Source organism: Somniosus microcephalus, chromosome 2 (genome assembly GCF_052327205.1).
Source record: "Somniosus microcephalus isolate GS21.2 chromosome 2, FLI_Smic_1.0, whole genome shotgun sequence".
In the NCBI taxonomy this organism is placed as follows: domain Eukaryota; kingdom Metazoa; phylum Chordata; class Chondrichthyes; order Squaliformes; family Somniosidae; genus Somniosus; species Somniosus microcephalus.
Genome location: NC_140988.1, coordinates 183,876,671 through 183,902,330, shown reverse-complemented (window position 1 = coordinate 183,902,330; position 25,660 = coordinate 183,876,671). Strand labels below are relative to the sequence as shown.

The 25,660-nt window shown below is 45.0% G+C and overlaps 1 protein-coding gene across 5 annotated transcripts in view; it reads left to right on the top strand.

Moving 5' to 3' along the window:
* Positions 1-25,660, top strand: part of dhx15 (DEAH (Asp-Glu-Ala-His) box helicase 15) — a 208,196-nt gene that overhangs the window by 112,696 nt on the left and 69,840 nt on the right. For all 5 annotated transcript variants that reach the window (XM_085967832.1, XM_085967801.1, XM_085967794.1 and 2 more), the window contains exon 6: positions 10,977-11,144. In XM_085967832.1, the coding sequence (XP_085823958.1) occupies positions 10,977-11,144 (168 nt within the window). The remainder of the gene's footprint in view (positions 1-10,976; positions 11,145-25,660) is intronic.

Sequence of the window (25,660 nt, the reverse complement as noted above, 5' to 3'; positions counted from 1 at the left end):
AGAGAGGGGGGAGGTGAGAGTGAGGGGGGGAAGGAGAGAGTGAGAGGGGGAAGGAGAGTGAGAGAGGGGGAAGGGAGAGAGAGAGAGGGGGAAGGAGAGAGAGAGAGGGGGAAGGAGAGAGAGAGAGGGGGAAGGAGAGAGAGAGGGGGAAGGAGAGAGAGAGAGGGGGAAGGAGAGAGAGAGAGGGGGAAGGAGAGAGAGAGAGAGAGGGGAAGGAGAGAGAGAGAGAGAGGGGGAAGGACGAGAGAGAGAGAGAGGGGGGGAAAGAGAGTGAGAGAGAGAGAGGGGGGGGAAGAGAGAGAGAGAGAGAGAGGGGGGAAGAGAGAGAGAGAGAGAGAGAGAGGGGGGGCAGGAGAGAGAGAGAGAGGGGGAAGGTGAGAGAGTGAGAGGGGGGGAAGGAGAGAGAGGGGGGGGAAGGAGAGAGAGAGAGGGGGGCAGGATTGAGTGAGAGGGGAAGGAGAGAGAGAGGGGGAAGGAGAGAGGGGGGGAAGGAGATGAGAGAGGGGGGGGAAGGAGAGAGAGAGAGGGGGGAAGGAGAGAGAGAGGGGGGGAAGGATGAGAGAGAGGGAGGGGGGAAGGAGAGAGAGAGAGGGGGAAGGATGAGAGGGGGAAGGAGAGAGAGGGGGAAGGAGAGTGAGAGAGGGGGTAGGGGTAGGAGGGGGAGGGGAAGGAGAGAGAGAGAGAGAGGGGGAAGGAGAGAGAGAGAGGGAAGGAGAAAGAGGAGAGAGGGGGAAGGGAGATGAGCGCGAGGGGTAAGGAGAAAGAGGGAGAGGGGGAAGGAGAGAGAGAGAGAGCGCGAGGGGGAAGGAGAGAGAGAGCGCGAGGGGGAAGGAGAGAGAGAGGCGAGGGGAAGGAGAGAGAGGGGGAAGGAGAGAGAGAGAGAGAGGAGAGGGGGGGAAGGGGGGGGAGAGGAAGGGGGGAGAGAGGGGGGGAAGGGGGGAGAGAGAGGGGGGGGAAGGGGGGAGAGAGAGGGGGGGAAGGAGAGAGAGAGAGGGGAGAGAGGGGAAGGAGAGAGAGAGAGAGAGAGAGGGGGAAGGAGCGAGAAAGGGGGAAGGAGCGAGAGGAAGACACCCCGGGGAAGGGGTTGGACCGGCCTTGGTGACCCGGAGCCCCCATGCGCGAAGGAGCGCCTCAGGCCCGGCCCGAGTGACCTCCGCTCTGGCCCGCCGCTCGCTGCCTTTCGGGCTCTCAGGCCGTGCGGTTGTAGTCAGTTCAGTTCAGTTCAGTTCAAATGCTTTATTGGCATGAAAGTTTACAGAGAACCATATTGCCAAAGCTTACATAGCAAAAAGGTACAGTTTTCCAACATTCTGTAGGTGTCAATCGATTTGACATTTGTTGGGTATATACAATATTACTTTTAAACAATATCTGTCTCTGTGTATGCTCGCTGTCTCTCGGTCTGTCGGGCCGCGTGGTTGTCTCTGTCTATGTCTGTGTAACTATTTTCCCGGTCCCGCACTCACGGCAGGCTGCAGGATTAGGCCCTGCCCACACACGCCATGAAATGCCCCCCGTGACGCACCGCGCTTCCCCGTAGGATTGGTCAAGCATCGCGTCACTCAACGCTAATGAGTGGATTTTGTCCGTTTTTTGTATACTGTCCGAGCAATTTTTGTCTGACCAAAAAGTAAATATGCCTATGACACTCCCCTAATCATAAGCTTTCTAATGATATAATATGTGTAGGTACGCGCTCTAACTTTTGAGTTTACCGCAGACATACACACACACAGTCATCCATTTATATAGAGAGAGAGATAGAGAGATGGATCGATCAAGAGATGAGATGAGATGAAGTGCTTTGGGATGACCCGAGGACTTGAAAGGTGCTATATTAAATGTATTTTTTCTTATAATCCCGTAAGTGAGACCTGAATGCTATTTGCTTGTGACTTTTTGACTACGTTTGCAAAGTTCCATGTACTCTTCAAGAATGACAACTTTTATTCCATACTTGATAAATACAAATTTCTAATGTGTATTCAGTTCCTATTCAACAGGTTAAAGATTAATGTAGGCCTATTAAATATGTTGTAAATGTTTGTGCGTAGCGATCTTTAGTCATTCAAAAAAAAGTATGCATAACAAATGGCTATTACAATTTTTTGGATTCTTGAAGATGTTTACACCATTTTTAAATATGTGCACGGATTGGCATTACATAGGATAAGAACATAAGAAATAGGAGCAGGAGTAGGCTCTTCGAGCCTGCTCCGCCATTCAATGAGATCATGGCTGATCTTCTGCCTCAACTCCATTCACCAGCTCTATCGCCATATCCCTTGATGCCTTTAAGTGTCAGAAATCTGTCGACTTGTTTTGAATACACCCAATGATTGAGCCTCCACAGCACTCTGGGGTAGAGAATTCCAAAGATTCACCACTGTCTGTGTGAAGAAATTTCTTCTCATCTCAGTCCTGAATGGCCTACCCTTTATCCTGAGGCTGTGGCCTCTGGTTCTAGACTTCCCAGCCAAGGGAAACATTCTCCCAGCACCCACCCTATCAAGCCCTGTAATAATTTTGTATGCTTCAATGAGATCCCTCATTCTTCTGAATTCAAGAGAATACAGGCCTAGTTTACTCAATCTTTTCTCGTACGACAGTCCCGCCATCCCAGGAATCAATCTCGTGAACCTTCGTTGCACTCCCTTTATGGCAAGTATATCCTTCCTTAGGTAAGGAGACCAAAATTGTACACAGTACTCCAGGTGTGGTCTCACCAAGGCCCTATATAATTGGATGGAGTAAGACTTCTTTACTCCTGTACTCAAATCCTCTTGTAATGAAGGCCAGCATACCATTTGCCTTCCTAATGGCTTGCAGCACCTGCACATTCACTTTCAGTGACTCATGTACAAGGACACCCAGGTTCCTTTGAGCATCTGCATTCCCCAATCTTTCACCATTTAGGAAATACTCTGCCTTTGTTTTTTTCTACCAAAGTGGATAACTTCACATTTATCCACATTATATTCCATCTGCCATGTTTCTGCCCGCTCACTGAGCCTGTCGAGATCCCCTTGAAGCCTCTTCACAACTGACACTGCCACCTAGTTTTATATAATCAGCAAATTTGGAAATATTACATTTAGTCCCCTCATCCAAATCATTGATACAGATTGTGAATAGCTGGGGCCCAAGCACCGATCCTTGCGGTACCCCACTAGTCACAGCCTGCCATCCTGAAAAAGACCCGTTTATCCCTACTCCTTGTTTTCTGTCTGTTAACCAATTCTCAATCCATGCTAGTATATTACCCCCAATTCCATGTGCCCTAATTTTGTTCACCAACCTCTTGTGTGGGACCTTATCAAAGGCCTGCTGAAAATCCAAATACACCACATTTACTGGTTCCCCTTTGTCTACTCCACTAGTTACATCCTCAAAGAACTCCAATAGGTTTGTCAAACAGGATTTCCCTTTCATAAATCCATGTTGACTCTGCCCAATCTTACTATTAGTTTCTAAGTGCCCAGTTATTGCATCCTTTATAATAGATTCCAGCATTTTCCCAACTACTGATATGAGGCTAACAGGCCTGTAGTTCCCCGTTTTCTCTCTCCCTCCTTTCTTAAATAGCGGGGTTACATTTGCTATCCTCCAATCTGCAGGAACCGTTCCAGAATCTATAGAATTTTGGAAGATGACAACCAATGCATCCACTATCCCAATGGTCACCTCTTTCAAAACCCTAGGATGTAGGTCATCTGGTCCTTCGGATTTATCGACTTTTAGTCCTGTTAATTTTGCTCGTACTACATAAGAAATAGGAGCAGGAGTAGGCCAATCGGCCCCTCGAGCCTGCTCCGCCATTCAATAAGATCATGGCTGATCTGATCCTAACCGCCAATCTACTATCACAGAACCATCTCCTGAATCTAACAGAATTAGACACACGAAATAGGAGCAGGATCAGGCTACACGGCCCCTGGGCCCGCTCCGCTACCCACAGGACCATGACCGATCCGAACCTAGACTCATGTCCAAATTCCTGCCCGCTCCCTGTAACCCTTAATTCCCTTTACTTCTAGGAAACTGTCTATTTCTGTTTTAAATTTATGTAATGATGTAGCTTCTACAGCTTTTTGGGGCAGCATATTCCATGGACCTACCACCCTCTGAGTGAAGTAGTTCCTCCTCATCTCAGTTTTGAAAGAGCAGCCCCTTATTCGAAGACTATGCCCCCTAGTTCTAGTTTCACCCATCATTGGAACATCCTCCCCGCATCCACCCGATCCAACCCCTTCGCAATCTGATATGTTTCAATAAGATCGCCTCTCATTCTTCTGAACTCCAATGAGTAGAGTCCCAATCTACTCAACCTCTCCTCATATGTCCATCCCCTCATCCCCGGGATTAACCGAGTGAACCTTCTTTGTACTGACTCGAGAGCAAGTATGTCTTTTCTTAAGTATGGACGCCAAAACTGTATGCAGTATTCCAGGTGCGGTCTCACGAATACCTTGTACAACTGAAGCAGTACCTCCCTATTTTTAAATTCTATCCCCCTAGCAATGAAAGCCAACATTCCATTGGCCTTCTTAATCACTTGCTGCTCCTGCATACTAACCTTTTGAGTTTCGTGCACCAGGACCCCCAGATCCCTTTGTACTTCAGTACTTTCCAGTTTCTTGCCATTAAGATAATAACTTGCTCTACGATTTTTCCTGCCAAAGTGCATAACCTCACACTTTCCAGTATTGTATTCCATCTGCCAAATCTCTGCCCACTTATTTAGCCTGTCTATGTCCCCTTGCAGGTTTTTTATGTCCTCCTCACTCACTACTTTCCCTCCCATCTTAGTATCATCTGCAAACTTTGATATGTTACACTCGGTCCCCTCCTCCAAATCGTTAATATAGATTGTAAAGAGTTGGAGACCCAGCACTGACCCCTGCAGAACACCACTAGTTACTGATTGCCAGTCTGAGAATGAACCATTTATCCCAACTCTCTGCCTTCTGTTAGATAGCCAATCCTCTATCCATGCCAGAATATTACCCCCAATCCCGTGATTTTTTATCTTAAGCAATAATCTTTTGTGTGGCACCTTGTCAAATGCCTTTTGGAAGTCTAAATACACTACGTCCACTGGTTCCCCTTTATCCACCCTATATGTTACTTCCTCAAAGAACTCCAGCAAATTTGTCAAACATGACTTCCCCTTCATAAAACCATGCTGACTTTGTCCTATTAAATTATGATTATCCAAATGTCCTGTTACTGTCTCCTTAATAATGGACTCCAAAATTTTACCTACCACAGATGTTAGGCTAACCAGTCTATAGTTTCCAGCCTTTTTAAATAAGGGTGTTACATTAGCAGTTTTCCAGTCTGCCGGGACCTTTGCTGAGTCCAGGGAGTTTTGGAAAATTATTACCAATGCATCCACAATCCCTACCGCCACTTCCCTCAAGACCCTCGGATGTAAGCCACTGTTTTTCTTTTTTACTAATAATTTCTTTAAGTTCCTCATTCTCGCCACACCCTTGGTTTTCTCGTATCTCTGGGAGTTTTTTTGTGTCTTCCTCCATGAAGACTGAAACAAAGTATTTAATTTCTCTGCCATTTCCTCATTCCCCATTATAAATTCTCCCATCTGACTGTAAAGGACCTACATTTACTTTTGCCAGTCTTTTCCTTTTCACATACCTATAGAAGCTTTTACAATCCGTTTTTATATTTTTCGCTAGTTTGTGCTCATATTCCATTTTCCCTTTATCAATTTCTTGATCCCCCTTTGCTGATTTCTAAAAAAATCCCAATCCTCAGGCTGACTGCTTTTTCTGGCAACTTTATAAGCTTCCTCCTTTGACTTAATACTAGCTTTCATTTCTTTTGTTTGCCATGGTTGGATCACTTTTCCTTTTAGGTTTTTATGCCCTAGAGGAATATATGTTTGTTGCAAATTATGCATTATTTCCTTGAATGTTAGCCATTGTATGACCACCTTCATACCTTTTAGTGTAGTCTCCCAATCTACCATGGCCAACTTGTCCCTCATCCCTTGCAGTTTCATCTGTTTAGATTGAAGACCTTAGTTTCAGATTGGACTAAATCACTCTCAAACTTAATGTAAAATTCAATCATATTATGGTCACTTGTCCCTAAAGGCCCCTTTACCACAAGATTATTGATTAGCCCTTTCTCATTACACAGCACCAGATCCAGAATAGCCTGTTCCCTGGTTGGTTCCTCCACATACTGATCCAGGAAACCATCTCGCATGCATTCCAAGAATTTGTCCTCCACACCATTAGTGGTAATTTGATTTGCCCAGTCAATATATAGATTAAAGTCCCCCATGATTATCGTATTGCCCTTGTTCCATGCACTTCTAATTTCTTGATTGATACTGCGCCCTACATTACCACTACTGTTTGGTGGCCTATACACAACTCCCACCAATGTTTTCTGCCCTTTGCTGTTTCTTAGCTCCACCCAAACTGACTCCAGTTCGACATCACGATCTGTTGAGTCAAGATCTTTTATCTCTACCGTACCGATCTCATCCCTTATTAACAGCGCTACGCCACTTCCTTTTTGTGTGTCCTTCCTAAATGTTGAGTACCCTGGAACATTCAGTTCCCAGCTTTGGTTTTCCTGCAACCATGCCTCTGTAATGGCAATTACATCATACCCATTTACTTCTATTTGTGCCATTAATTCATCCACCTTGTTGCGAATGCTACGTGCATTTAAATAAAGTGCCTTCAACTTTGCCTGTTTAATATTTTTCTGCACTTTGACCCTCTTTACTGTTGGCCTTTGTTTCTGCTCCCTACTAGTTTTGCTGACTACTTTTCTAAATTGCACTTCCAACTTTTTGTCTCTCCGTTCTGGGCCCACACTTAGGTTCCCAGTCCCCTGACAAACTAGTTTAAATCCTTCCTAACAGCACTCGCAAACCCCCCTGTGAGGATATTGGTCCTGGTTCTGCCGTGTGTAATCTGTCCAGCTTGTACAGGTCCCACCTTCCCCAGATTTGGTCCCAATGCCTCAGGAATTTAAATCCCTCCCTCCTACACCATCTCTCTAGCCACGCATTCATCTGGTCTATTCTCCTATTTCTGCTCTCACTAGCACGTGACACTGGGAGTAATCCTGAGATTACTACCTTTTGAGGTCCTGCTTTTTAATTTATTTCCTAGCTCCCTATATTCTGCTTACAGGGCCTCGTCCCTCTTTCTGCCGATGTCGTTGGACCACGACCTCTGGCTGTTCACCCTCCCCCTTCAGAATGTCCTGCAGCCGCTCAGTGACATCCTTGACCCTGGCACCAGGGAGGCAACATACCATCCTGGAGTCACGTCTGCGGCCACAGAAATGTCTATCTGTTCTACTTGCAATAGAATCCCCTATCACTATTGCTCTTCCACTCTTTTTCCTCCCCTCCTGTGCAGCTGAGCCACTCGTAGTGCCACGGACTTGGCTTTTGCTGCATTCCCCTGAGAAACCATCTCCCCCAGCAGTATCCAAAACGGAAAATCTGTCGGAGAGGGAGATGGACCCAGGGGACTTCTGCACTACCTTCCTAGTTCTTTTACTCTGTCTGGCGGTCACCTATTCCCTTTCTGCCTGTGCACTCTTTACCTGCGGTGTGACCACCTCGTTAAACATGCTATCCACATAGATCTCAGCCTCGCGGATGCTCCACAGTGACTCCAGCCGCAGCTCTAGATCCAAAACGCAGATTTCGAGTAGCTGCAGCTGGAGACACTTCCTACACACGTGTTCGCTCTGGACACCAAAAGTGTCCCTGACTTCCCACATAGCACAGGAGGAGCACTCCACACTGCCGAGCTGCCCTGTCATGTCCTACCCTTAATTTACTCCCTTTACTTCCTCTAAATTAAAGAATATTAAATACACCAGGGACCTTACTTCACTTGACACACTACTTGCTCTAAACTAGAGACCTTGCTTTTAATTTAACAACTGGACTGTAGAAATACTCACCACATCCTCCTTCCCTGGTTGTGACATCACTTTAGTGGTTTTGCAGTTGTTGTTGTTTGACTGCTCTTGCTCTCGGACTCTTTCCTGGGTGTAAAGTAAGAACGAATTCCTACAGGGTGAAAAGTTAGGCAAAGCAAGGAAGCTCCTCCTTCTACTCCTCACCCAACTCCCAGCACTCTGCAAACTGCACTGGGAAGCCTGTTTTTATAGGCCCTTTAACAAGGGAGCTGGCTGAGCCCTGCTACAGGAAAACCAGTTTAATCTAGTTTCCCTAATTAACTGCCTTCAGCTGCTCTGATTTATCCTCTGCCTTCTCCGGGGCTTCTGACTCCTTTCAGGTCTGCTGTCCTCGGCCTCCCGCGCTCTTTATCCTTTGCCTTCTCCGGGGCTGCCGACTCCTTTCCGATCCGCTGTCCTTGGCCTCCCGTGCTCTTTATCCCCTGCCTTCTCCGGGGCTGCCAACTCCTTTCAGGAGTCATTTATTGGCTATGAAGTGCTTTGGGATGACCTGAGGACAGAAACGAGCCATTAGGCCCAACCAGTCCATGCCAGCGTTTATGCTCCACTCGAGCCTCCTCCCGTCTTTCCTCATCTAACCCTATCAGCATAACTCTCTATTCCCTTCTCCCTCGTGTGCTTTTCTAAGTGCCCCTTAAATGCATCTATACTATTCACTTCAACCACTCCCAGTGGTAGTAAGTTCCACATTCTCACCACTCTCTGGGTAAAGAAGTTTCTTCTGAATTCCCTATTGGATTTCTTGGTGACTATCTTATATTGATGGCCGCTAGTTTTGCTCTTCCCCACAGGTGGAAACACACTCTCTGTATCTATTCTATCAAAACCTTTCAGAATTTTAAAGACCGATTTAAGTCACCCCTCAGCCTTCTCTTTTCAAGATAAGAGACCCAGCCTGTTCATCCTTTCCTGATGGGTATACCCTCATATTTCTGGTATCATCCTTGTAAATCTTCTCTGCACTCTCTCCCATGTCTCTCTATCCTTTTTATAATATGGCAACCAGAATTGTACGCAGTCTTCCAAGTGTGGTCTAACCAAGGTTCAATACAATTTAGCATAACTTCACTACTTTTCAATTCTATCCCTCTCGAACTAAACCCTAGTGCTTGGTTTGCTTTTTTTATGGCATTGTTAACCTGTGTCGCTACTTTGTGATTTGTGTATTTGTTCTCCGAGATCCTTTTGCTCTTCTACCCCATTTAGATTTGTATTTTCCAAGTAATATGTGACCTCCCCCATTTTTCTTACCAAAATGCATTACTTCACATTTATCTGTGTTGAAATTAATTTGCCAGTTATATGCCCATTCTGCACATTTATTAATGTCTTCCAGTAATTTGTTGTAGTCCTCAGCATTGACTCTCCCCCCAGTTTGGTGTCATCCACAAATTTAGAAATTGTGTTTTGATTCCAAAGACTAAATCGTTTAATATAGATTGTGAACAACAGTGGTCTCAGCACTGATCCTTGTGGAGCACCACTTCCTACCTTCTACCACTCTGAATAACTACCCTTTATCCCTACTCTACCTTCTGTCTTAAAGCCAGCAAGCTATCCATTCTGCTACATGTCCTCTGACTCCGCATTCTCTGATCTTACTCGTTAGTCTATTATGTGGTACCTTATCAAAGGCCTTTTGAAAATCTAGATAAATTACATCTATTGCATTACCCTGGTCTACTCTCTGTTACTTCTTCAAAAAATTCAGTGAGGTTGGTCAAGCAAGACTTTCCCTTTTGAAATCCATGCGGACTATCCATTATTATATTTTTGTTTTCTAGATTGTTCTATTTTGTCCACTAATCGGGATTCCATTATTTTTCCTACCGCCAATGTTAAGCTGCCTGGTCTATGATTCCCTGGAAATGTTCTATCTCCCTTCTTAAATATAGATATTATTATGTTAGCTATCCGTCAGTCCTCTGGCACTACACCTTGTTCTAACAAATTATTAAATATGTGTAGTAATGCCTCTGCTATCTCTTCCCTAGATTCTTTTAAAATGTGCGGATGTAATCCGTCTGGACCAGGGGTTTTATCCTCTTTTGAGTTTGTTTAGTTTATTTAATATATCTCTATTTTAAATGCAGTTATCTCCTTTCTAATCTCATCGTCCGCTGTCATGTCCACCTGTTCTGTCTTCTTGGTAAATACTGAAGCAAAGTAGTTGTTTAATATTTCTCTCATCTCTCTATTGCTGCCTGTGGTATTCTCCTGTCCATCCTATTCCCATCCCAACCTTCCTTTTTTTATTTATGTGCCTGTAAAATATTTTACTATTTTGTTTTATGTTCCTTGATAATTTAATTTCATAGCTCCTCTTTGCCTTCCTAATAGTTTTTTTGACTTCTCTCCTAATCTCTTCGTATTCTCCCTTATAATGCACTCCCCTGCTGTCCATGTACTTAATGTATGCCTCTTTCCTTGCCCTTATTTTTTCCCTTAGAATACAGGACTGTATGAAGTGCCAGCAGAGATAGTTCACCAAAGATGAATAGCAGTTTTATTTTTAATTGGAAATGGTATTTTAAGTGGAGTGGTGGAAGGGGCCAGCATTTCATAATTAGGGAGAGGGCAATGAAGATGAGCTATCGGTTATACAGATTAGAAGAAACACTTTTTTGGAGTTTATGCTATTAATTTAAAATCTCTTTTGCAGGCAAAAAATTCAAACTATCCAGTAATTCAAATTAAGCCATTTAATTAAAACAGTGCTTAATATTCTCAAACAATTCAAATTGTGACTTTGAAATGCAATAGACTGTTTGCTAGCAGAGATGGTATTGTTGAAATTTTGGTTAGTGGCTGTTTCTAAATTCTTAGAAAACTGTCTGGGTATTTATTTTTCTTTGTGCAGTTTAGCTATAAAAAAAACCCAGATTTACTTTTTTTTAGGTTTTATTTAAAAATTTGAATTATTTTTGGAGGTTTTGTAGGAGTTAATTGCTGCTCGGCATATAATGATGTTTGAATCTGTGTCATTCTGACAGGAAATTGATGAAGCTTGTAAGAGGATAAAACGAGAAATTGATGACCTAGGTCCTGAAGTTGGAGACATCAAGATCATTCCACTTTATTCCACACTGCCACCCCAACAGCAGCAGAGGATATTTGAGCCTCCACCTCCAAAAAAACCAAGTGGAGCCATAGGAAGAAAGGTACAGTAGTGTTTGGATTTTTGAGCAATCCTCTCATACTGGTGTTGGATATAGAGCATGAACAGTATGACTGTATATTGCAAAAGATGGTGCACTCGTGATTCTGGTGCATTGTGTCTGGACACTATGACTGATGTGAAAGCACTGGGATGCATTATTTAGTACTGTACATTGTGCAACACTTAATTATAACATTGAAAACTACTTGAGCATTTTTTCCCATCTCTTATTTTCAAAGTTTCATTTCTATTGAATAAAAGCCAGTTAGACAGTTATCACACCCATACTGCTGTTCCACTGGTACTACTACAGCTAACTCAGCACAGACCATAAATTTAACCTGGGTCCTTCCTACTATGTATGGCTCAACAGCTGAGACTTCATATTTCAACAAAGAGGGTTCTTTCTCCACTTTATTTCTCTCAGTAGATTTAGGATCTGATATCTCTTCATTCTACCTACTCTCCTACTACTCACAAAAGAAACCTTTTCCCTCCCCTCCTGTCTCCATGCACTGTATATCACCTGTACCTGAGAAAACAGGGGTTCTCTATTTACTATTCTGCTAATTGCAGCCTGAAACTGCTGAAATAGTGGTGTGCCTGGGGATGAGACTTGTGATCTGTTTTTCTCCTTTTCCAATTTGGGAGAAGTGATCTCTGCACTTCAGACACTGGGTATTCAGTGGAGTAGAGGATAATGGTTGCATCCAATTTGGGTAACATATCCTCTCGGACTCCTTGTAGTATTATTGCCACCTCTCACAGGTACTGTTAAGTTCCACATATTCTATTGTTCTGGGTTGGTTACCAGACTAACTTTTATTAACTATCTCCTACTTCTTCCTGTGCTCACTTCCATCTCGCTCTTCTAACCACACTCGTGAATGTATTTTTCTCTTCCCCTTCATCATCTGCTCCCCCCCCCCCCCCCCACCCTTGTTCCTTAGCTCTTTGTCAAATATTTCTTCCCTGTTCTCCTCTTATGCACTCACTCTGTTCATGAAAGCGATTAGATGGCGCCATAGTGAAATGTGTCCCTCTGGCTCATTCGATGCCTGAACTCATTGATGTTTTGGGAAGCTACCTTCCATCATTAGGCGGAAAATCATTGCATAGGTACCTTGCTAGTTTTCAACTAGATTGGTATCTTTTAGCACAGAGCTGTGCTTGGAGAAGGGTTGCACCACCAATTATCTACATGGTACTGTGAGCTGCCTCCTGTGCTGCTTTTTCTTGTCGTCATCATCAATACGATGAATTTCATGCACAAGCAAGTTTAAAGATTCACAACTTACCGTAGCCTCTGACATGCAAAATTGTACTCCCTGCATGTCATTGAATCTTGGTTCTGTCCATCTGCAATCGTCCCACACTCGCCTTTTGTCTTTCACTGAAACCCAAGTTCACCTTTTTCCAACTCTTCCCTTTCCAATTTCCCTCTTTCTACTTCAGCTTTTGATCCTCTACTCCTTTCTTTAAAAAAAAATTGCCATTTAGTGTATACGTTCTCTGATTATTTACCTTTACAAAATGTACTGCCTCATGTTTCTCCAGATTCAATTTCACATGATGTCTATTTACCCAGTCCTTAAGGGATGCTGCTTTGGGATAACCAACCATGAAAGATGAAAATGTTTCCTTTTTTAAATGTAGTATTTCTAACATCTTTCTTGCCTATAGATCTTGACTTGAGGATGATCTGAGTTTTCTAGGTTTTGTGTTCCTGCACACATTATGCCTGCTTTTCATTCTGTTGGAGATTTGTACATCTTTAGTATACAAAAAAGCAAACTATTTTTACTCTGGCCAATGACTAAATAGTCAATTGGAAATGGAATTGGATATAGCTTATTGCTGTGAAGGAATCACTATATTTTATGTAATATATTTTTTAAAATCTTTGGCTGTGTTGCTCATAGGCTAAAGAGGAGCTTTTACTGTCTGTTAGAGCACTGCTTTACTTTAAAGACTGGTGTGTGACTTGGCAAAAGAGCATGGCCTAGGAGGGAGGGAAAGTGGCAGAGCCTTGCTGGAGTATTTTGGCAGACTTGTGAGGGAAGGAAGGAGTGGAGGTGCAGGAGTTGAGTGGGTATGTTGAGGGAAGGGGCGTGAAAGAGAGCAACAGAGGTGGGCCTGAAAGAAGAATACAGCTAGGTGCAGTGCAAATGCTCCATAAAATAAGTTGTGCGGCCCAGGCATCTCCACATTAGTGCGTTGGATGGTTTTTAAAAATGTCTTCTCTGGTTGTGTGTGGCGCTGGCAAAGCTGCATTTATTACCTAGTTGCCCCGAGAAGGTGGTGATGTGTTGACTGCTTGAACCTCTGCAGTTCTTGTGCTGATGGTGCTCCCACAATGGCGTTAGAAAGCGAATTCCTGGATATTGACCTAGCAGCATTGAAGGAACGATGATATATGTTGTATCCGTGTGTTAATGGAGACACTGAATGCAGGAGTTGGTTTAACAGGTGTTTACTGAACAAGGTCTGGAGGTGAACTAAAAGATACAAGACACTATACAGGCTTATATACCCGAGTGGTCACTACCGGTATTACAGTACACAGGGGCTCTTAAAGGTACATACACTACAATTCCTCCCTTTTTAGATAATTAGTACATAACATTTTAAGTAGTCATTAATTAACATGTTTACAAGAACAACAATCTACACATTTGCTGCAGTTAATCAATTATAAGTCAGTCTCTCTGGAGGCTTCCTGACTCGGTCCGGATAACTCCTCGGTGGTGTAGTAGTTTTCGGTGGTGTAGTAGGTTCTTTTGGCAAGGTTCATTCGGCTTGAATGCCAGTGTCGGGTTCATCTGGTTCCAGTATCACCGGATCGGAGGTAGATACTATGGGTATCTCTGCTTCATCATTAGGCGTATAGAGTTGTGGTGTAGGTTGTCCCTTTTCGGATGACTCTATGATCTGGTCAGCATGGCGCCTTATTATGCTTTCTCCAATGTCCACAGTATACATCAGCGGTCCTAGTCGTGTGCAAATAGTTCCAGGCTGCCATTTCTCGGTACAGTAGTCCCGGGCCAAAACTTGTTGACCTATCGGGAAGGTTCTAGTTGGCCTTTCATTCATGCCTTGAAATTGCCGGTTCTCTACGTCCCTTCTGATGTTTGGCTTGATCAAATCCAGCCGGCATCTTAGTCTTCTATTGAAAAACATCATGGCGGGAGTTTGGTTTGTAACCACATGTGTTGCATTCCTGTACGTGAACAAGAAGTTATCTACCTTATGTTGTAGATTTATGTCTTCATTACCCATGGCCTTTATGGCCTTCTTGAAGGTCTGGACAAACCTTTCAGCCAATCCATTGGTGGCGGGATGGTATGGGGCGGACGTGTAGTGCTTAACCCCATTGTTTTTTAAGAACTTCCTGAATTCTTCGGACACAAATTGCGGTCCATTATCAGAACAGATCTGTTCAGGCAGCCCATTCCTGGCAAATATGGTCCTTAATACTGTGATGGTTTTTTCCGTGGTGGTGGAGGACATCTTTATTACCTCCGGCCACTTGGAGTGTGCATCAACCGCGATTAAGAACATTGAGTCCATAAATGGACCAGCAAAGTCGATATGTACCCTTTGCCATGGAGATGAGGGCCACTCCCATGGATGTAGAGGGGCTTGTGGTGGGGCGTTTTGGACCTTCTGGCATCCTAGACAGCTCTTGGTCATTTCTTTGATGTCTCCATCAATACCTGGCCACCACACAAACGCTCTGGCTAGGTTCTTCATTTTCACTCCACCCAGATGCCCCTCGTGAAGCTCCTTTAGCACTTTATCCTGGAGTTTGGGTGGAATCACCACTCTGGATCCACACATCAAGGTTCCTCGGCACACTGACAGCTGTTCTCTTCTTTGCGAGAATGCTGGCAACAGTGGTTCGCCATGTGCTGGCCATCCCTTCACCGTTAAATCGTAGACTCGTGAGAGAGTCGGGTCATTTCTCGTTTCCTTTTCAATGGTAGAATTTGTTACTGGTAGACATTCCACTATGGTTGAGTGGAACACTCCACTGGGTCCACTGTAGGTGCCTCTTCTAACGTTGGCAACTGTAGGCGCGATAAACCGTCAGCATTCCCATGCTGTTTTGATCCTTTGTATTCTATGTCATATTGGTGTGCCCCTAGGAAAAGGGACCACCTCTGTAGCCTTTGCGCTGTCATAATGGGAACGCCCTTTTTAGGGTTGAATATGGAGACGAGGGGTTGATGGTCAGTCAACAAGGTAAATTTTTGTCCGTGTAGGTAATGGTTGAATTTCTTCACTCCCCATACCAGGCTGAGTGCTTCCCTGTCGATCTGGGCATAGTTATGCTCAGCTGAGTTCAATGAGCGTGACGCAAAAGCTATCGGCTGCTCTGAGCCATCAGGGAATCTATGCGATAATACCGCTCCTACGCCGTAAGGGGATGCATCGCACGCCAGTCTGATTGGCAGTGATGGGTTGTAATGAGCCAACACTTCCTTGGACGTGATCAAGCCTTTGCATTTATGGAAGGCACGTTTACAGTCTTCGCTCCATTTCCAAATTACTCCCGTTTGTAGCAGTGCGTTAAGAGGGTGCAGAACAGTCGACAAGTTCGGTAAAAATTTATGATAGTAATTTATCAATCCCAGGAACGACCTTAATTGTGCGACATTTTCAGGTGCTGGGGCTTTTATGACCGCTTCAATTTTTTCAGGTGACTTATGCAACCCTTCTTCGTTAATTATATGGCCACAATATGATATTTGTTTCTGGAAAAATTCGCACTTGGGGCGATTTGCTCGTAGGCCCCGTTCTCTCAGCCTAGTGAGCACCTGCTCCAAATTGGCAAGGTGCTCGTTGTCGTTTTCTCCTGTTACAAGGATGTCGTCTAAGTAACATTGAGTCCCCGGAATCCCTTGCAGGACTTGCTCCATAGCGCTCTGCCAGATAGCTGGAGCTGATGCTACTCCAAAAAACAGTCGATTGTACTGGTACAAGCCTTTGTGTGTGTTTATTGTGAGATACTTTTTAGAGGCCTCCTCAACCTCCATCTGTAGATATGCCTGTGCCAAGTCAATTTTGGTGAAACGTTTCCCTCCGGATAGTGAGGCGAAAATATCTTCTGTACCGTGTGAAGGACCGGGTTTACAGTCACCTTGAAGTCCCCACAGATGCGAATTTTTCTCTCTTCTTCAGATTTATCATTATTCAACGTTTTCTTCATGACCGGGACGATGGGTGTTGCCCACTCGCTCCAATCTATTTTGGATAACACGCCTGCCTTTTCCAAATTCTCCAGCTCTGCCTCGACTGCTGGACGAATTGCGTATGGCACCGGCCTTGCCTTAAAAAACTTGGGAATTGCCGCATCTTCCACTTTTATTGAGGCGGTGGCGCCTTTCAAGGTTCCTAGTTCCTGTTGAAACACTTCTTTGGCGTTGGCCAAGATGTCTTTTAATCGTTCAGGTATGACGTCATCATCATTTTTTTTCTTACTGGTCACCGTCAGTGCCTGAATGGAGTGCCAGTCTAAACGTATCTTCCTGATCCATTCACGAACCACCATCTTGCAGAACGTATAAATACAACTTCTGTATTTCCTTGCCGTTGTATACAACAGGCACCCTTATTTTCCCTCTGGGGTATACTTTCTGCCCCGTATACGTCTTCAAGATAATGGATGTGTCTTTCAAAGGTATATGCGGAAATAGCCGCTCGTAATCCCGTCGACTTATGACGGTCAGAGCTGATCCTGTATCTAGCTCCATTTTAACTGGGGACCCCGCTATCGTGAGGGTAACCCAAATGGTCTGGTAATCTTCTTTGGCAATTACATTATGTAATTTGAGACAGCTTAGTCTCTTGTTTCCGGAGTCGCCATCGCTCTTCTGGTCTTCGGAGCTACTGTCCGTCATCATTTGTACCTTTCTGTACTTTTCCTTATTGGTTTTTTTTCTGTCAGTGGATTTTTTGTTTCCGGATCGGCATACACGTGCAATGTGTCCCATCTTTCCGCATTGCCTGCATGCTTTGTCCTTGAACCAGCAGTCCCTCTGGTCATGGGTGGATCTGCTGCAGCGATAACATCTCTCGAAACCCCGTGTCATTTCATGGGTGCCGAAGTCCTGTGGCTTTTGCTGTATTTCTGCAGCTCCTCTTGCTGCTGCTTCGTATGATACAGCCAACACTGAAAGTCTTGTCCAGTGTCAAATCTTTCTCAGAAAGTAGCCTTTTCTGTGTTCCTTCACTTAGGAGACCGCAGACGAATTTGTCTCGTAGAGAATCTGCCAGTCCTGCCCCGAATTGGCAGTGCTTTGACAGCTTTCTTAATTCGGTGAGGTAATCAGCGTTACTTTCATTCTTGTGCTGATTCCTCCTGAAGAATTTGAATCGTTCCGCTATCAGCAGCGGTGTTGGGTTTAAGTGCTCCTGTAGGGTATCAACAATCTCCTTAAAATTCTTGTCCATCGGTTTGGCTGGAGTGATTAAGTTTCGTAACAGCCCGTATGTCCTTGCGCCCATCAGATTTAGAAGTACCGATGCCTTTTTATCATCCTCTACTTCATTCGCTGTGCCATATACCTCCACTCTTTCCACATATGTGGTCCAATCCTCTATATCACTATCGAAAGCAGTAATATTGCCAGTCTTAGGCATCCTGAAAATCAAAAATGGCGCCTCCCGCGCTTTCCTTTCTTCCCTGCCGAGAAAAAATGGCGCCTCCCGCGCTTTCCCGCCGCTGCCGCTGCTGACAACGCTGTTCTCCGCGGTTTTTATTTATACAGATATTTTTAATAGTTGGAGACTCGTTCCCGCCGGACTCTCTGGGACTTTTCCCTCCCTCTGCTTGGTCCGAACGCCGACCTGCTTTGCAGCGCCGGCCGTCTCCCGAGTGCTCCACCCTCCGTCTCTGTTTGCCTCTGCCTTCTGACTCGCTGCTCGGCCCCGCTGCAGAGCCACCCGATCGAGCCCCAGCCGCCGCCCAGGAAGGATTAGTGCAGTACCTGCCACCAGCCCGGCTAGCTGGTGAAACCAGTTTTTTTTCTTTTTTTTTTGTTCGACCTTCGTCTGAGGAATCGATCTCCTTGAGGTGCTGCCGAATTGCAGGTAAGTCCGTTTCCAATTCGTCGCCACTGTTGTATCCGTGTGTTAATGGAGACATGGAATGCAGGAGTTGGTTTAACAGGTGTTTACTGAACAAGGTCTGGAGGTGAACTAAAAGATACAAGACACTATACAGGCTTATATACCCGAGTGGTCACTACCGGTATTACAGTACACAGGGGCTCTTAAAGGTACATACACTACAATATATGTGCAAGTCAGCCTGGTGGGGGATTGGAGGTTATGATGTTCCCATGATATTGCTGCTCTCGTCTTTCTTGGTAAGAGCTTGCAGGGCCAGAAGGTGCTGTTGGAAGTAAGCTTGGTGATTTGTTGCAGTACATCCTGTAGATTGTCCATAATGCAGCCTCCGTGTGCTGGTGTTGGAGGGGCTGCTTAATGAAATCAGTAGCAGGAGCTCTTATAAAATCAAGCTTAATCTCGCTTGGTGTCTGTATTGCAGATACACATCTGACTTGAGCCTTGCAATACCATGCTACCTGCTGTTATAGTCACTGTGTTGATGTGGCTGGTCCAATTAAGCTCCTACATAAGAAATAGGAGCTGGCGTAGGCCATTTGGCCCCTTGTGCCTGCTCCACCATTCAATAAGATCATGGCTGATCTGATCTTGGCCTCAACTCCACTTTCCTGCCTGCTCCCCATAACCCTTGACTCCCCTATAGTTCAAAAATCTGTCTGTCTCTCCGCCATAAATATATTCAATAACCCAGCCTCCACAGCTCTCTCGGGTAGAGAATTCCAAAGATTCACGACCCTCTGAGAGAAGAAATTCCTCCTCATCTCCGTTTTAAATGGGCGACCCCTTATTCTGAAACTATGCCCCGTAGTTCTAGATTCCCCCACGAGGGGAAACATCCTCTCTACATCTACCCTGTCAAGCCCCCTCAGAATCTTATATGTTTCAATAAGATCACCTCTAATTTTTCTAAACTCCAATGAGTATAGGCCCAAGCTGCTCAACCTTTCTTTATAAGACAAACCCCTCATCGCTGCAATGAGGGGTTTGTCTTATAGTGAACCTTCTCTGAACTGTCTCCAATGCAAGTATATCCCTCCTTAAATAATGTGACCAAAACTGCACGCAGTACTCCAGGGTGTGGTCTCACCAACGCCCTGTACAGTTGCAGCAAAACTTCCCTACTTTTATACTCCATCCCCCTTGCAATAAAGGCCAACATTCCATTTGCCTTCCTAATTACTTGCTGTACCTGCATGCTAACCTTTTGTGTTTCATGTACAAGGAACCCCAGATCCCTCTGTACTGCAGCATTTTGTAGTCTCTCTCCATTTAAATAATTTTGCTTTTTTATTCTTCCTACCAAAATGGATAACCTCACATTTTCACACATTATACTCCATCTGCCAAATTTTTGCCCACTCACTTAACCTATCTATATCCCTTTGCAGACTCTTTGTGTCCTCCTCGCAGCTTGCTTTCCCACCTAACTTGGTATCCTCAGCAAATTTGGCTACATTACACTCTGTCCCTTCATCCAAGTCATTAATACAGATTGTAAATAGTTGAGGCCCCAGCACTGATCCCTGTGGCACCCCACTGTGGTGTATGTGCCTTTAAGAGCCCCTGTGTACTGTAATGCCGGTAATGGCCACTCGGGCTATATAAGCCAGTATATTGTCTTGTATCTGTTAGTTCACCTCCAGACTTTGTTCAGTAAACACCTGTGAAACCAACTCCTGCCTTCCGTGTCTCTATTAACACATGGATACAACACCCACTAGTTACAGTTTGCCAACCTGAAAGTGACCCATATATCCCGACTCTCTGTTTTCTGTTAGTTAGCCAATCCTCTATCCATGCTAATATATTACCCTCAATCCCATGAGCACTTATCTTGTGCAGTAACCTTTTATGTGGCAACTTTCAAATGCCTTCTGGCAATCCAAATACACTACATCTACTGGTTCCCCTTTATCCACCCTGCTCATTACATCCTCAAAGAACTCTAGCAGATTTGTCAAACTATTTCCCGTTCATACAATCAAGCCGAGTCAGCATGGTTTTATGATTTTCTAAATGTCCTGCTACTACTTCCTTAATAATGGACTCCAGCATTTTCCCAATGACAGATGTTGGGCTAACTGGCCTATAATTTCATGCTTTCTGTCTCCCTCCTTTCTTGAATAAGGGCGTTACATTTGTGGTTTTCTAATCCGCTGGGACCTCTCCAGAATCCAGGGAATTTTGGTAGATTGCAACCAATGCATCCACTATCTCTGCAGCCACTTCTTTTAAGACCATGGGATGCAGGCCATCTGGTCCAGGGGACTTGGCCACATTTTAATCTCATTAGTTTGCCTAGTACTTTTACTTCTGGTCATTGTGGAATCTGCGATTGTGTTGCTATTGAAGGTTGCGGGAGATAGTTCGGCCTTTTCTTTAAGATATTCATTGCTCAGCACTTGGTGGTGTGAATGTTACCTGTCATTTGTCAGCCTGGATGTTGTCCACCTGGGCTGACATGTTCTGCTTCATTATCCGAGGAGTTATAAATGGAACTAAACACTACAGTTGTCAGTGAACAGCTCCACTCCTGACCTTGCAACAGAGGGCAGGCCATAGATGAAACAACTGAAGCTGGTTGGGCTGAAGATGCTTCCTGAGGAACTCCTGCTGTGATATCATGGGCTGTGATAACTGACCTCAAACAACTTTGGGCAAGCACTTTGCTGGGAGTGTACTATAGGCCTCCAAACAGTCAGGGGGAGATAGAGGAACAGATATGTAGGCAAATCTCAGAGAAATGTGCAAATAATAGGGTAATAATAATGGGGGATTTCAACTTCCCCAATATTAACTGGGATAGTCAGAGGGTGTAGAATTCTTAAAGTGCATCCAGGAGAGCTTTTTGAGCCAGCATGTAGAAAGTCCTACAAGAGAGGGGGCGGTACTGGACCTAATTCTAGGGAATGTGGCTGGCCAAGTGGAAAAAGTGCTAGTAGGTGAGCACTTTGGTGACAGTGACCATAATATGGTAAGATTTAAGGTGGTCATGGAAAAGGACATGGATGGGCCGGAAATAAAGGTTCTAAATTGGGGGAAGGCCGATTTTAATAGGATAAGGCAGGATCTGGCCAAAATGGACTGGGATCAGCTACTTGTAGGAAAATCCGCATCGGAGCAATGGGAGGCTTTCAGAAGGGAGATTGAGATCATACAATGGCAACATGTTCCCGTAAAGGTCAAGGGTGGTTCCAAAAACCACAGGGAACCTTGGATGTCAGGGGATATACGAGAATGGATTAGGAAAAAAAGGAGGGCTTTTGGCAGATACAAAAGGCTAAAGACGGAGGAAGCCCTAGAGGAGTACAAAAAGTGCAGGGGGATACTTAAAAAAGAAATTAGGAGATCAAGGAGGGGCCATGAAATAACACTGGCGAGCAAAATAAAGGAAAATCCTAAGATGTTTTATAAGTATATTAAGGGTAAGAGGATAACTAGGGAAAAAATAGGGCCCATTAGGGACAAAAGTGGCAATCTGTGGAGCCGGAAGATGTAGGAGGGGTTCTAAATGAATTTTTTGCATCTGTTTTCACTATGGAGAAGGACAATGTAGACATAGAAATAGGGCGGGGGGACTGTGATATGCTCGAACATATTAACATCGAGAGGGAGGAGGTATTGGCGGTTTTAGCTGGCCTAAAAATGGATAAATCCCCAGGCCCGGATGAAATGTATCCCAGGCTGCTGTGTGAGGCAAAGGAAGAGATTGCGGGGGCTCTAACACATATATTCAGGACCTCTCTGGCCACAGGGGATGTGCCAGAGGACTGGAGAACCGCTAATGTAGTACCATTATTCAAGAAGGGAAGTAGGGAAAAACCGGGGAACTACAGGCCAGTGAGCCTAACATCAGTGGTAGGAAAATTATTGGAAAAAATTCTGAGGGACAAAATTTGTCTCCACTTGGAGAGGCAAGGATTAATCAGGGATAGTCAACATGGCTTTGTCAAGGGAAGATCATGTCTGACTAATTTGATTGAATTTTTTGAGGGGGTGACTAGTAGGTGTGTGGATGAGGGTAACGCAGTGGATGTGGTATACATGGATTTCAGTAAGGCCTTCGATAAAGTCCCGCACAGGAGACTGGTCAAGAAGGTAAGAGCCCATGGAATCCAGGGTACCTTGGCACATTGGATACAAAACTGGCTTAGTGGCAGAAGGCAGAGGGTGATGGTCGAAGGTTGTTTTTGTGACTGGAAGCCTGTGGCCAGTGGGGTACCACAGGGATCGGTGCTGGGTCCCTTGCTGTTTGTGGTCTACATTAATGACTTGGATATGAATGTAAAAGGTATGATCAGTAAGTTCGCGGATGATACAAAAATTGGTAGGGTGGTAAATAGCGAGGAGGGTAGCCTCAGTCTGCAGGACGATATAGATGGGTTGGTCAGATGGGCGGAACAGTGGCAAATGGAATTTAACCCGGAAAAGTGCGAGGTGATGCACTTTGGGGGGACTAACAAGGCAAGGGAATACACAATGAATGGTAAGACCCTAGGCAAGACGGAGGGTCAGAGGGATCTGGGTGTGCAAGTACACAGATCCCTGAAGGCGGTGGAACAGGTGGATAAGGTGGTAAAAAAGGCATATGGGATACTTGCCTTCATTAGCCGAGGCATTGAATATAAGAGCAAGGAGGTTATGATGGAGTTGTATAAAACACTGGTTAGGCCACAGCTGGAATACTGTGTGCAGTTCTGGTCGCCACACTACAGGAAGGATGTGATCGCATTGGAGAGGGTGCAGAGGAGGTTCACCAGGATGTTACCAGGGCTGGAGCGCTTCAGCTATGAAGAGAGACTGGGCAGATTGGGTTTGTTTTCCTTGGAGCAGAGGAGGCTGAGGGGGGACATGATTGAGGTGTACAAAATTATGAGAGGCATAGATAGGATGGATGCTGAGGAGCTTTTTCCCTTAGTAGAGGGGTCAATAACTAGGGGGCATAGATTCAAGGTAAAGGGCGGGAGGTTTAGAGGGGATTTGAGAGAGAACTTTTTCACCCAGAGGGTGGTTGGAGTCTGGAACTCACTGCCTGAAAGGGTTGTGGAGGCAGAAACCCTCACAACATTTAAGAAACATTTGGATGAGCACTTGAAATGCCACAGCATACAAGGCTACGGACCAAATGCTGGAATATGGGATTAGATTAGACAGGGCTTGATGGCCGGCACGGACACGATGGGCCGAAGGGCCTCTATCCGTGCTGTATGACTCTATGAACTACAACCATCTTCCTGTGTGCTGTTTTACAACAGGAGTTTTTTCAGAATGACACCCATTGATCTCCGATTTGCTGGGGTTCCTTGTTGCCATAGTTGGTCAGATGCTGCTTTGATGTCGAGGGGAATTGCTCTTGCTACTTCTCTTGTATTTAGCTCTTGCGTCTCATGCCTGGATCAAAGTTGCAGTGAAGTCTGGAGCTGAGTGGTTATGGCAAAACTGAAACTGAGCACCAGCGAGTTGGTGAGTAGGTGTCATTTAATGGCACTAATGCTGACTACTTCCAACACTTTGCTGATTGGGAGCAGGCAGATAGAGCGGTAATTGGCTGGTTAGATTTATCATGCTTTTTGTGAATGGGGCATACCTGGGCAATTTTTCACATTGTTCGGTAGATGCACTGAAATAGCTTGTTCAGTTAGTTCCGATGTGCATGTCTTCAACACTACATCAGGGATGTTATGAGAGCCTGTTGCTTTTTTTGTTTTCACTGTACTAAGCTGCCTGTTATCCTCACATGGAATAAACCAAATCAACTGGACACTGGCATCTCTGAAGGTGGGGACCACCTGGAGGAGGCCAAGTCGGATTGACAGCTTGGCACTTTTGACTGGAGATGCTTGCAAACTCTTCAGTTTTGTCTGTCGCACTCGCATGCTGGGCTTCACCATTTTTGAGGATGGGACTGTTCATGGAGCCTCCTCCTCATGTTGGTTTGCTGGTTAACCACCACCATTCTTGACTGAACCTTTGGCTGTGGGACTGCTTAACTCTGTCTGTAACTTGCTGCTTTTGCTGTTTAGCATGCAGGTAGCCTGTGTTATAACTAGGTCAGTTCCTCAGTCTAAGGTATGCCAGGCACTGACTCCATCCCTCTCCCTAACATCTGTCTGAGGCTGAACCACGCTGTTCGCAACCTTGGTGTCATATTTGACCCTGAAATGAGCTTCCAACCACACATTAGCGGCATAACTAAGAACGCCTATTTCCACCTCTAACATTTGCCCGTCTCTGATCTTGCCTCCGCTAATCTGCTGCTGAAACCCTCATCCATGCCTTTGTTACCTCTAGACTTGACTATTCCAACGCACTCCTGACTGGCCTCCCATATTCTACCCTACGTAAACTTGAGGTCATCCAAAACTTGGCTGCCCATGTCCTAACTCGCACCAAGACCCGTTCACCCATCACCCGTGCTCGCTGACCTACATTGGCTCCCAATTAAGCAATGCCTCAATTTCAAAATTCTCATCCTTGTTTTCAAATCCCTCCATGGCCTTGCCCTTCCTATCTCTGTAATCTCCTTCAGCCCCACAACCCCCCACCTGAGATATCTGCGCTCCTCTAATTCTGTCCTCTTGAGCATCCCTGATTATAATCGCTCAACCATTGGTGGCTGTGCTTTCTGTTGCCTAGGCCCTAAGCTCTGGAATTCCCTGCCTAAACCTCTCCATCTCTCTACTTCTGTTTCTTCCTTTAAGATGCTCCTTTAAACCTACCTCTTTGACCAAGCTTTTGGTCACCTGTCCTAATTTCTCCTTATGTGGCTCAGTGTCAAATGTTTTGTCTTATAATACTCCTGTGAAGCGCCTTGGGATGTTTTACTATGTTAAAGGCGCTATATAAATGTAAGTTGTTGTCTGCACTGCCCATTCGACGCAGGGTTGATCTCTTGGCTTGCTAATCGAGTGGTTGTGCCAGACCATGAGGTTATAGATTAAGGTGGTACACAGTTCTGCTGATGGCTCACGCTGTCTCATGGATGTCCAGTTAATCTGTCCTTGGGATGTTTTACCACATTAAAGACACTATATGAATGCAAGTTGTTGTCCCAATTAGCACGGCAGCAGTGCCATACTACCCGATGGAGGGTGTCTTCACTGTGGAGACGAGACTTGGTCTTCACTAGGACTGCAGTGATCACTGTAACCAGTGTTATCATGAACTGACACTTCTGCAACAGAAAAGTATGGTGAGGGCTATTCCTTCATCTTGGTTCCCTCACCACATTTTTGTCCTAAAGGACAGCTTGGTCAGTGTTAGTACTACCGAGTATTCTTGATGAACATTGAAGTCCTTTACCCAGAGTGCATTCTGTGCCCTTGCTTCCCTCAGTGATTCTTCGAATAATCAACATGAAGGAGTACAAATTTGTCAGTTTGG